The sequence below is a fragment of the Falco cherrug genome, chromosome 4, assembly GCF_023634085.1.
Source record: "Falco cherrug isolate bFalChe1 chromosome 4, bFalChe1.pri, whole genome shotgun sequence".
In the NCBI taxonomy this organism is placed as follows: Eukaryota; Metazoa; Chordata; class Aves; order Falconiformes; family Falconidae; genus Falco; species Falco cherrug.
This window is the reverse complement of record NC_073700.1, coordinates 60,597,601-60,609,909: the sequence shown is the minus strand read 5'-3', so window position 1 is coordinate 60,609,909 and position 12,309 is coordinate 60,597,601. Positions and strand designations below refer to the sequence as shown.

Sequence of the window (12,309 nt, the reverse complement as noted above, 5' to 3'; positions counted from 1 at the left end):
GTGACTAGAGCAGTCACCTCAACAGAAGGAGATGGGAGTTCCAAATTCCTGATTCAGGCAATTCAAAGCAGCAGCCACTCATCAACACGCTGTGCAAGCTGCAGGGCCATCCAACTCCTAGTACCTGCCTGCTTTCTACGAACATACCCAAAGGTTTGCACCTTGCTGGCAGCACAGGAAGAGCAAGCACCCTGTTCTGAATCCCAGTTCAGCCTGAGCTTGCACCTGACCTCCTCAACAGCAACTGAGCAACTTAGAGATGTCTTTGGTATGTTAACAGATGATGCACACACTCAAGGACCTTTGGGAACTGCAACCTATGATTAAAAAAAATATGATTTTCCACATTCCAAGAGTTTTATTAGAAAACAGTATGTCAGCTGGACCTGATGAAATTTTACACTCCTTCAAAGCATGAACTAACCCACAGTAGCATTAATACTGTTGTAGATCCAGAGCCACAAAAATACCAAGCAACATACACACACTTTCAAAGTTTTATAGTATTTGTTCATTCAATTTTTATATAGCTAAGACACCTTTGCTAAGCTTTTTATTATTTACAGTCTCGTAAATTCAGAGACATGCAAATATTTTCAGTCTTAAAGTAACAAACCTCAGATCAAGTTCAGCCACTTCATCTGCTCACAAGCTAGAGATTTCAAATGAAATCCATGAATTGTGATTACTTGCCTATATCTCCCCAAGCTACCTGTCTAAAAGGATAAATAAAATCAGCCATAAAGCACTGTTTGCCAAGGCTTCCAAAACACATTTGTAGCAGTGGCTCAGGAGTTCTCACTGGCTTGAAGAGGCCACTGCCTTTAACACACAGATAACCGGTTATAGAAACTGCCTTCTGGCGTCATCCTGCGCCTTAACCAAAAAAAGACAAAACTCACATCACAACTCTTCAGAGCAGACCACCACCTTGGGCAACAGTAACATGCATTTTACCTAGTACAACTCAGCAAAGAAGTCACAGAAGTCCCAAAACCTTGGCCAAATCCCAAATACAGAGATCTTTGTCCGTTCTAACAACAGTATCTGGGATGAGCCATATGAGCTAAGACCATGAGCAGTCTCTTGGCTGTACTAGCAAAGGTCCACCACCCTAGCACTGTGTTTTCAGAGGAAGTCCAAGAATATTAAGGAATCAAAAGAAAGTTACTTTCATTTTGATGAGTGCAATAATACAGAGCAAGAAACCCTGTACAAAGTTTGTGATTAATTAAGCTGACATAATTTACACAATGCAGCAACACTGAATTTTTCTTCCCACTGATATATGCATGGTGGGGTACAGACTAAGATATATTAAAAAACTCAGTACTTTTAAATTCTACTTTGCTAAGCTTAGAAAAGCTGTCACAATTTAATTTCACAGGTTCCCAAAATGGACTGCAAGGAAAAAAGTAAATTTACCATATAATTAAAGTTAATAAAATGTACTTAAATAGCAATGTTTATATTCATTACATTAAGACTGCCACAGCATCCCCATGAGATGAATCTTAACAAAATCAACATTCCAAAAAGCTTAGTTTAATCTCATGTTTACACTAAACATCCTGTTTTCATGTCAGAAAACAGAACAGACTTTAAGACAGCGATTATTATACAAGAGGATGCAGTTCATACAGTGGAAAAGGTAGCTAGGCCGACTGCTTTACCTTGCAGTTCAAGTTCTATTTTTTTAACAAAACACCAAGACCCCACCACCACAACCAAATAAAGACCCTCCTGTATAAGGCTCCCTCACCCCTCAAGGCAAGAAGTTACAAAAAGTAACTGTCCCTGCCTCTCCTCCCCAACGGGAGCAAGACACAACTGTCACAAGAAATACAGAACTTTCAAGTCTGTATTACTGCTTGGCACATGGAAAGCCTGTAAAGGGCAGCAAGTAAAAAAACTTAAATTAAAAAACAATTAGCCTACCAAAAACAGAAAAAAATTAAAATCTTCATCTGTGAAAGAAATGTAAACTAGCTAATAAAAACTGGAAAAGGAAGTAGATCTGTGAATAGGCTACCCTCACATTCTTGCCTTAAACGCTACAGCTTAGCTGTCTGATCTATTAGCATGCCTTAAATCAAGGGGTACTTACTCAAAGTTTCTTCAAAAAGTAAAGGGGCATTTTTCCAAAACACAACAACTCAGGTGCCCAAATTTGGAACTGTGTCATACAAATATCTGGAACACTGGCACCCTCCTAAAACTAACCATAAAAGGCTATTTTATACAAAGTAAAAATATTCCTAACTCATTTTAAAAAATGTATGATCTGTATTTGATTAAGCGATTAAAAACAGTAAAAGGCTCAACTGGCAAAGATCAAGTCCAGAAAGTTTCAGTCAAACAATCACATGCAACCAGATGATTCTTCAGGGGAAAGAAAATAGTTTACAGTTTCTACACACTTCCCCTGAAGTAGTTTTTGGAGTCACAATAGTTTTATTTACGCCAACCAGAAAAAAAAAAAGTTACATTAAAGCAAACACTTGTTTCTTTTTCAGAAAAACAATGACAAATTATCACAGACTCAGGCTACATTTTAAGACAAAATAATTTCTTCTAATCAAAAGAATTAAAGTTTAAACAAAATCTGGCTGCAATGTAACTATGAATGACTTCAGCCATTATATGAGCTTTAAGATCCTTGTGAAGTGCTGAGTCCTCACTCAGTGGGATTTCAGAATTTATTTAGAACAAATAAAAAACATAAATGAAACCTACAACTGTAGGAGTGAAATTCATATGCATTATTTATTTTCCAGCAGTTAAATAAACAGAATCAAAATAATGTTTTAAGTCTAAGCTTAAAAAACATCTAACATCCATTCAAATATAGTAGCACTTCATTGAAAAGCAAGGAAAATACAATTTAAACCTACTGATATCATCAACTACAGTTTTAATTTAAATCTATCTTGAAATAAACGATCATATCTAAGACAAAAAGTTTTGACAAATTAAGTAATTTCTCACTAATCCTTCCGTTACTTCAATAAATCAAGACAAAGGAAAAGCTGTTGACAGAAAATGTTTTCAGGACACAGCTGACAAGGTTCTTCACAAATGCTATTAGAGAAATTGATTACTTCCTACTTAAAGAGCAAAATACTAGAACATCAACTCACACAACTAACCTGAAAATTAAGACAAAACATTCCCTTCAAAACATCACTATTTATATGGTAAGAAACAGTCTGCTAAAGTCTGGAAGTCCAATATATTGACATGATAAGAGATGTACCATCCTCTATAGCCAGCAGCACAAAAGCAGAACACAGTTAACATGGGTGGCTGCACTCCATTCAACCTGGTGTGAAATTTCAGTCAATTCCAGGCTAGAACTTCCAATGCCTCTGGATTTACAGTAAAACACAATCATCACCCTCATCCCACACAACCTCAGCTCAAAGAATTAAGTACAGATGAAGGAGTCCTGAAAGTTCTACAATAAAAAAAAAAAAAAACCAACCACCCACACCCAGCTATTTCTTTCCTCAATACAGTCCAAATGCTATTAGGAATTCATATACATTTGCAACTACGATCATGATTTAATGCAGATTGTTTCCTCTCTCCATGTAAATTGCAACACTCCTAGTGGATGAAAGAATATAGTAGGTTGAAAAATGTATATATCTATTAAAAAAAATAAACAGCAAAACACATTATCCCCCCAACTGAAAGTTGTGTGTTACACAAAAGTGAAGCCCTGCATGCTTTCTCCCAAAGTCCAGCCAAGACAAATTAGCAAACTGCATCCATCTAGGAAAGACAGAAAAAAACACCAGAGAGAAAAGCTGTTTTGGTAAGAACATGCGGTAGTCAGAAAGCACAAGTGCTAAAAAGACAAATCTGATGGGTAAGGAGAGGAACTTCACAGTTTACAGACAGAAATTAACACTGCAGTTTAAACAGTACTGCCAGTACAAGTAGCAATTTAAATTTCTCCCCCAATGTCTGAGACTATTTAAGAGAATTTAATCCTAATTTAACTTCCATTTTGAATGGTCTCTTGTTCTCCACTGAAAAGCCAGCACGAGAGCCAAGAGAGAGAAACAAATTTAGACCAGTATTGTGCAACAGTTAACATTCTGGTTGTTTAAAATAAAAAAAAAATTACAAAAAAAAATAATCACAGAGACAAAATCTGGACATACATTTACTCACTGATTCAAATAAATCCTCTTTGACAACGTAATCCAGCAAACCAAATGACACTTCAACCACCAGACGCTTGATCATCAACATGACATAAAATCCCTCCTAACTAGAGTACAAGGATCCCCGAAGAGTAAACAAAAATTAAGGTCAGCAGTAACTGCAACCGCAGAGGACCGGAGAGGAAGAGCCTAATTTCATTCCAGCTGTTCTGTGTCAACACCTTGTTCTTAACACTTTTTGATGCTTTATATCCTAAAAACTCAAGACTTGATCACTGATTGACTATGCAATATCACAAGCTTGACAATTTTGCACATCAGCACTGTTACAAATTTAGCTTCTATAATGCTGCCGTATGCAAATGCAAAGCAAACAAGCAGCCTTATTATTATCAGGATTCAAGACAAATCTGCTCAGGATTTTGAATTTTTTCTAATGCCTTCATTAGAATAGCTCAACCCTGCAGCACAGGTTTTTGGCAGCCAACGAGAGCTCTGACAGTAGAACTCTAACAGGACAGAGTGTTGCTACAAACAGAAACACCGTTCATAAATAACTGCATTTCCTAACTCACTGCCTTCTCAGAAGTCCAGCAAACACTGACAACAAACTATGTTCCTTTACCCGCCTGTGACCATTTTCAACTCACGTTGGAACTCGGCCAACAGCGAATTCAAAACACCTGGCGACTACCGTCTTCACCCACAACAAACCTTACGACTGACCCTACTCTGAGTTAAGAAACAATGCAGAACAGAATTTCATTAAACCACTTCTACCGGCGGAAGTGGGGGGGAGCGCCACGTTTAATTTGCAAGCACGCCAAAAAAGTACGCTGCGAAGAAAAGGTCTCCGAGGAAAAGGTCTGTCCAACACGTTCAGGAGCAAAGGGTGAACTGCAGCTCTCCCTCACCTTTCCGTGACTGAAACCACCGCAAGCAGAAATGGAAGCGCGGGTATTTTTTTCCCCTCCAGGCCTTCTCTGCTTGCGGCAAACAGGAGGCAAACCCGAGCCGGGCTCGCACGGCCCGGTGATCCCCCCCGGACCCCTCCGCCGTGGGTTACGGGCTCAGTCCCAGGCTGCCGTGGCGCCGGGGGCGGCTCCTCACCGCCCGCCCCCAAGTGCCGCCGGTCCCCGCGCCCGCCCCGCACCCGCCGCCGCGGGGCCGCCCCGCGCAGCGCCCCGCCACCTGGGGAGAAACGCCGAGGCAGGCGGCACCCCGGCTCCCCACGGGGGACACTCCGGCCCAGGCCGCGCCGGGAGGCCCCGTTACCACCAACACTGTTGCTAAGAGCTGAGGCCCGGCCCAGAAACCGGCGCCCCCTCCCGCTCGCTCTCCCCCGTCCCTTCCCCTCACACGGCCCAGTGCAGCAAGGCCCGCCGCTGAGCACCCTCGCCCCCCGCACTCACCCGCCCCGGTGCCTCCGCAGCGCGGCCGCCACCCTCCCCGCCAGCAGCCCGGGACAACGGCAACGGCGGCAGCTCACCTCAGCCGCAAACAGGATGCTCCGTCACCGCGGCCCTCACGTCACTGCCGGCCGGCTGTTTCCGGAAGTTTCTCGAACGGCGCGCGGCCCCGCGCCGCCCGCCGCGCAGGCAGAGGCCGCCCCCTGGCGGCGGCCGGCGGCGCTGCAGTGGGGACGGGGCTTCCGGCCGGGTGGCTCCGGCGCCATCCGTGTCCGCACGGCCGGCGCCGGGGCCGCGTACCCAGGCGGCCCCCGGGCAGGGACAGTCCCGGCAGGGACAGCCGCCGCCACCGGCCCCGGCCGTAGGGCAGGACCAGGCAGGGGCCTCCCCCAGCGCTCGCTCTCCCCCGAAGGGGGGCGGGGTTTAAGCCCCCCGAAGCGGGCGGCTCGCCTCTGAGGGGAACAGACGGGCGGGGGATGGGCGGAGCGATGTCCAGCTGTGCTGCTGAGGGAAAAAAAGAGAAAAAAACCATTAATTATTCTAAAAAACGCTCTTTGAATAGGTGAGTTTGGCTGCTAGAAGCGAGAAGACAAAATTTCTTCCCCTGTGTGTGTCTTCATTTTAGTCTCAAAATGGGAACGCTCGCACACAATTCCCCTGAGGCCAGATTCCCCGTTTTCCAGCTGGCACCTACGCAGATGAATATATTTAAGCATCCCCAGGGTTACACTTCAGCATGTGGTTTTCTGAGTGTCGTGGCTGAGAGCAAAGTATAAGCAGCCAAGTTATTATTCTATTTTAAAAATTTGGACTTTATCCACGGCTGTAAAATTCTTTTTTTTTCTTGCCCTTTATTTTAAAAGCTGGAGGAGGCATTGATTTATAGACGACCAAGGTGAAATGAATTTCCACACCTACAATGCGTGCTCCCCAAATATCGTCAAATAAAAGGCTACTCCTTATTCTCGAGGTGTGTATGTGGGAGTGGGATCAGTTGAAAAACAAAAAAGCAAGCTTGGAATAAAACACGGATCAGCAAGGCAAGTAGTAGGACAATCGCAAGAAAAGTATAGGCTTGGTGCTTTGGGGGAAATACAAGCTTCAAAAGAAGTACTGTTCCATGAGATGTGATGCTAAATTGTGGTCGTGGAAACGAGTCTTTAGAATTAGATCAAAGAGACACCTTGCACCACTATTAGCTGCCCATCAACAAGTAGCTGTGAAGTCCAAGTTGTTTTATCCACAGGGGCTGAGGGGGAGGAAGAACACCAGTAGTTTAGACTGGCTCTTTCTAAAAGTTAAAACTGCAAAACTCGGAAACAGAGCAAGGTCTTAATATTAGTCAGGATGAGTTTGGTACAATGCTCTGGGTGATGCTTTGTTTGTGTTGAGAAAGGAATGTAGTCTGAATAATTAGAAAAGGTTCCACTGATGATGTTAAAGTAAAGGAACAAAGTACTCTGAATAATTAGAAAAGATATGGTGGGCACTTGAAGGAGATAAGGAGACCATGAGTCAGGAAATCGCTGAACAGAGAAGTTGAAAGGTTTACTCCACCTAGATCCCACCTATTAAGAATAGAATGATTAGGTGTTGAAATCAAATGAATATGTATATAAAGATGTTGTTACCTCTCACAAAAATTGTATAAATTACCTGACTTTTCACTGAAAACTTGGGAGCTACTATGTCCGGTGCGAATCGGCTAGCTCCCAACGTTGCATGAAATAAGTATCTTTGCTGCTTAAAGACAAAATTCGTCTCTGAGCAGTTACTCTGTGCCGTTTTGGCATCATCTCTGAAGATTCCCAGCGTAGCAAGTGCAAACACAAGCAGCAGGTCAGCACTGTGCAGTTCAGGAGGGGATCATAACAAATTTTGATTTAATGCTTTAAACATTTCTCGATGTGGAAATAAAGAGGTTTTCCCTCAACCTTTCATGACAGATGACAAGTGAGAACAAAGTATGAAAAGTCTTCGGTCTTTAAAAAAAAATCTCACCTGCGGTAAATAAGCCAGAAGTTGTGCATGAGGCAGTTGCTTTGCTCTAATTGTTTACAGAGTAGATTTTATGTTAAAGTTACGGTTTACAGAGTAGATTTTATGTTAAAGTTATGGTACGATGGATGCCAACCATATAATTTTCTATTTATCCACACAAGCAGAATAGTGGCAAAGCAGCATAATTCTGTATGCAACTTCAACCCTGAAATTGCATTTTAGGGTTGAAATTGCAACGCTGCCTACATCAATGCAACCAGGACCACTGCTGCTTTACCACAGTTGTTGTATGGGTGATAGAATTACATTAATTTGCCCACAGATTTTCTAACACTGTTCTGATATCAGTTATCAGGTAACAGAAGTGTTAGCACTCTTCAGGTGTCAGAGTAATGTTTGGGAAGGCTTAGAGCCCAGTTCTGCACTCTGAGAAAGGGAGGTATGAGAAGGTAAAGTGTGTTGCTCTCAGCTGAGGGCCCAGCTAGCAGTGTGAGATCCAGTTGAGAATTTTCTACAGCAGGACACAGAGAATGTAAATAAACGTTTCCAAACAAAATTATAAAAAAAACCCCAACAGATTATGCATTTATAAAAAAATCCAAAATATATTTTAATTGGTCTATGCTTGTCTTTGAAGTGGGATAGGAACACATTTCCTGAGACTTTGCAGAACAGGTGGTTTGCACAGCCAGCAATTACAAGTAGCATTTATTGGGGCACTTTTTATTTTTTTTATAAACTTACTATCTTTGATATCTCAGATTATCTAACACTGGACGATAACAAGAAGTATTGTATTTTTTTTGAAGTTTGTTTATATTGCAAACTTGGTATTCAATTTTCTGTTCTCTGGGTTACAGGGAAGGCATATAAAATACATAAATACAGCACGTGCCAAAGTCAGCTGGAAGGGGTACTGTGGGGTGTACCAAGATCACACAGCAGAGATCCAGGTGACTGTGCAAAGTCAGTATCCTCAAAACTCCTGCAGTACAATGTGACCCCAGCTTGTCCTCACCAGACCCGAGCCAGCTTCTGTAGAGCTGCTTATGTGATTGTCCCCAGTGCTCCAGTTCTGAAAGATTTCACTACTACCCTATGCTTGTAAGCACAAGGTTTGGTCAGCTCTGGAACTGTACCCTGGCAGAAGCCAATCTCACCAGCTCTGCAGGAGGCAGCTCAGCCTGGCCGGCTGGCATCGAATACTACTGGACCTCCACGAACTTGGTGACGGGATAGTGGTAGCAGCCAAGGGATTTCTGATTATATCTCAAGGTCTAAGGTGTGGGGACAAGTAACTCTGGAGACTCCAAGCTGAGGCTGCCTCTAGCACAGAGTCCATCAAACTGCTCAGCTCCTGCCAAAGGAAGAAGTCTCTACCTCCCACCTGTGGTTGTAGCTCCCCCACTGGCACATGACCAAGCATTCCACCTGATGTCATCTTGACAATGCTTAACCCTCTGCATTTTTTCATGCACAGCAGTGGGTTACAGGTTAACAGTAATTTGGGGAGTGCAAGACTAACAGCATGAATCTATAAAAACGTTAAGAGTGACAGATTTGTATCCCTTTTGATCAGCATCCTGTAGAATTTGACAGAGAAACATAAACTAAAGAGTAGTTTCAAAACCAGTCACTCATGGTCTTGTTTTCCTGGCTTCTGTTTGTTTTCTGATCAGAAGAACACTGTGGCTGGTAAGCAGCGCAGGAAGGGCTGCCTTCGTGCTGCTCTGCCAGTGCACTTGCTGCCTTAGCCCAGTCTGGCAGCGCCTCCACCTCCTACCCTTTCAGATCTTCAGTAGGTCAGCTCAGCATCCAAGATTTTTCAGGCTAATGTGATCTTGATCTTATCAGTATGTGTCCAGGCAAAGTCTGCTTCTCCCAAAGCTCAAAGTACATATTGTGGCTGTGATTACTTTGCTTTAAAGAGCAGCACTCTGATAAGCAACGTTCGTTAACTATAGCCAGGTACTGCGGAACCACCTTTTTACCACCATTTCTCTCATTTCAGTTACATAGTTCAAGTACTACAGAACAGCACTGACTAGTTCCCCAAGAATTAATTAAAAATTATCTGACCCCATAGTTCAATTTGATCTGTATATTCAGTCACACTCATTTAAGATTTCTCAATTCTTTTTAAACTGTAGCATTAATCATACATAAATCTTAGAATAGTTTGAAGTCCTTAAATGAGACCTATCCATATCAGTGTTTTCCATGCAACAGGAGGACCCTGCAGTCTCTGTGTAAAAAATAAACACAGAGGGGGAACTGCATAAGGTAAAGAGCCAAAATCACCTTCCTCCTCATCAGAGGTAATGTCATGGGAAAGATGTTAGAGGCAGGACTCATAGAAATGGGTAACATGTTTAATTAGATCTACTTACAGGGCTCATAAAACAGAAAAGCTTTTAGATTCAGAAAACCTTCTTCAAAGGTATTTGCAAAAGTGTTCTATTTTTTTACAGCTAGCTGCTTGCAGCAAAAGCCTGGAGTATTGTGTTAAGGAGCATTAAATCTGATGCTGCTGGCAGAGGATCAACATTCCAGTTAACAAAAGCTGATAAAGTCTGGTGGATCTGTGGAAGCTGGTATCAGAGATCCAAGCAGACCTGGGCTGGTGTCCAAGTGCTGCGTCATAAGTCAGAATAAATTCTGTTATCAAAGGATCTTCATTGTTCAAGAATTTTCAGCTCTCACCTGGGAACGTGAGGGAAAGGTCTGGTTCACTTCAACTGCCTAAAAGTTAAGCATCCCGTTTAAGGCTTCCAACTACAAAGAGAGAGAGAGAAAAGAGGGGGCATCTCCAGGGCACAATTTATTCCATCCACTTCGGAGATGTATTTTAGTAAAGAACGAACCACCCTCTGGAGCTCTGTCTCTGGGTTCCCTCTTGCATCGGAAGTGCCTTGACAGCCACCTTACAGATGGCTGAAGTTAAGTGAGATGAATTCAGGCCTAACTGGTAGCTATAACCTCATGATGGAAATAATGTGGCAGCATTCCAGGAGGTTTTAGCAATTCACATAGTTCCCAGTTTCTTTTTTTTTAATCATTTTTTATGACTTATGGAGGTCAATTATGAAAAGCCCATCAGAACACAAGAAATGCTTACAAATGCTGCATTAGAGAGATATTAATGTTAGTCCCTCTGATGTGGTAATGGCTGCAGCCTTCTTAGCCTGCTGCTCTGGCCTGCTGCTTAATGCATCCAGTTTTTCTATTTACAGATTTACAGATTCTATTTTTGGTATTAACAACGAATATGAGCATATGTGTCAAAGACTGTTCTCACATCATTTAATTATAGTACTACTGGCAAAGTAATTCTGGAAAGTGCCACTTAATTAAATGTAAGCATTAACTTTTTGCTGATAGCTTATCAGAAACAATTAGACTTGAAATATGGGCAATACACCTAAAGTTTAAAACTTTAAGTAGAAGCATTAAAAGCACAAAATAACCAATTTTCATTAGCATTCTCCAGAGCATTTCTGCTGAGGACAACTCAATTTTCATCGGTACGATGCTTCTTAGGTAATCAAGAGGCTGCAAGTTTATCAGGACTCTTTCTAACCAAAGGCTTGAGCTTAGTGGATGCTTTTGAGAGTGGTTAAAACATTTCAGGATAGCTGGTGCTTTTGCCAATTCCTCTGAAGCGTTAGATGTATTCTACGGATTATTTGGGGTGTGCAGACAACAACCTAAGAACTGTTGCAGGCAGTCAGAAGAGCTCACAGCTTATGGCAAGTGCTTATTCCTTGCAAGGACAGCTTGATCAGCATTTATGTTCATTAACTGGATCAGGAATATGCTTTCTTATCCATATGCCAATGCCAAATATTAGTTAATTCTATGCAATTTTTCATCAATAGCCAGATGGATCTAACAGATAATTAGACCTAAAAATATCTCTCCAGAACTTTGAGCTTGGCTGCTGTTTGCCTGAAAGCGCAGAGGGGAAAAACAGCAAGCAGAGCTGTAATGAAAAGAATTATTCTTAATTAAAGCTACAAGGGCTAGAAGGAACTAATTTCTTCAGAAGGTATGTTTAACAACACAGAGCAAAACTACATAGCAACTGATGAGAGATGTTTTTCCTAGATCTAACATTTGGGTAAGCAGAAGTAGCAAGATGATCTGAAATAACACCATCTGGTGAATGCCTGTTTCCTTCTTCAGCGATCAAGAACTATGTGTAACTATAAACAGAGAATAAAATAGAAATAATGCAAAACTAATTTTCAGTCAAATGTTACACAGTATGAACTAACAGCTGCTCTGGGAATGCAGAAAAGAATGATCTTAAATATAGTAGGACATTTGAGCAAGCTGTTCCTATAAATACATTAACAAACACTGCAAACAGACATATGTTTCCTACAGAGCTGTAGACAGGTAAACTTAGTCCCAGACTGGAGAGCAACTATTCTGGCAAAGAAACATAGCAATGATTTAACCATCGCACAGGAAAAGTTCATACCTTGACAGCATGCAATCAGGCCTGCAGGACATCCGTGCGTGCCTTTATGTACAAGCGGTTCCGCTGGTGCCAGTCAGAATTCCCATGTTTCTCCTGTCGGACTGTCAGACACACTTTGCTGGACTGCACCTAGCGCTGGCCTACACAACCTCTGTCTTCTAGACAGTCAAGTTACAGGAGTCTGTCAAAGCTGTTGCACTTCCAGATGTTTGATACTGTTGGTGGCGGAAGAAGTGAA

The 12,309-nt window shown here is 42.2% G+C and overlaps 2 protein-coding genes across 4 annotated transcripts in view; both read right to left on the bottom strand.

The window, feature by feature from the left end:
• Positions 1 to 5,788, bottom strand: part of DNAJB6 (DnaJ heat shock protein family (Hsp40) member B6) — a 59,423-nt gene extending 53,635 nt beyond the window's left edge. Inside the window, exon 1 of one of the 3 annotated variants that reach the window (XM_055707291.1) lies at positions 5,665 to 5,788. The gene's annotated coding sequence lies outside the window, so the exon portion shown is untranslated. Of the gene's footprint in view, positions 1 to 5,587 lie in introns of all 3 variants that reach the window. The other 2 variants (XM_055707290.1, XM_055707292.1) reach the window with 2 other exon arrangements.
• Positions 5,701 to 12,309, bottom strand: LOC129735864 (uncharacterized). Its single transcript, XM_055707293.1, has 2 exons — positions 12,072 to 12,309; positions 5,701 to 6,088 (listed from the first exon to the last, which is right to left on the bottom strand). The coding sequence occupies exons 1-2, from the start codon at positions 12,101 to 12,103 to the stop codon at positions 5,701 to 5,703; spliced, it is 420 nt and encodes a 139-aa protein (XP_055563268.1). The 5' UTR covers positions 12,104 to 12,309.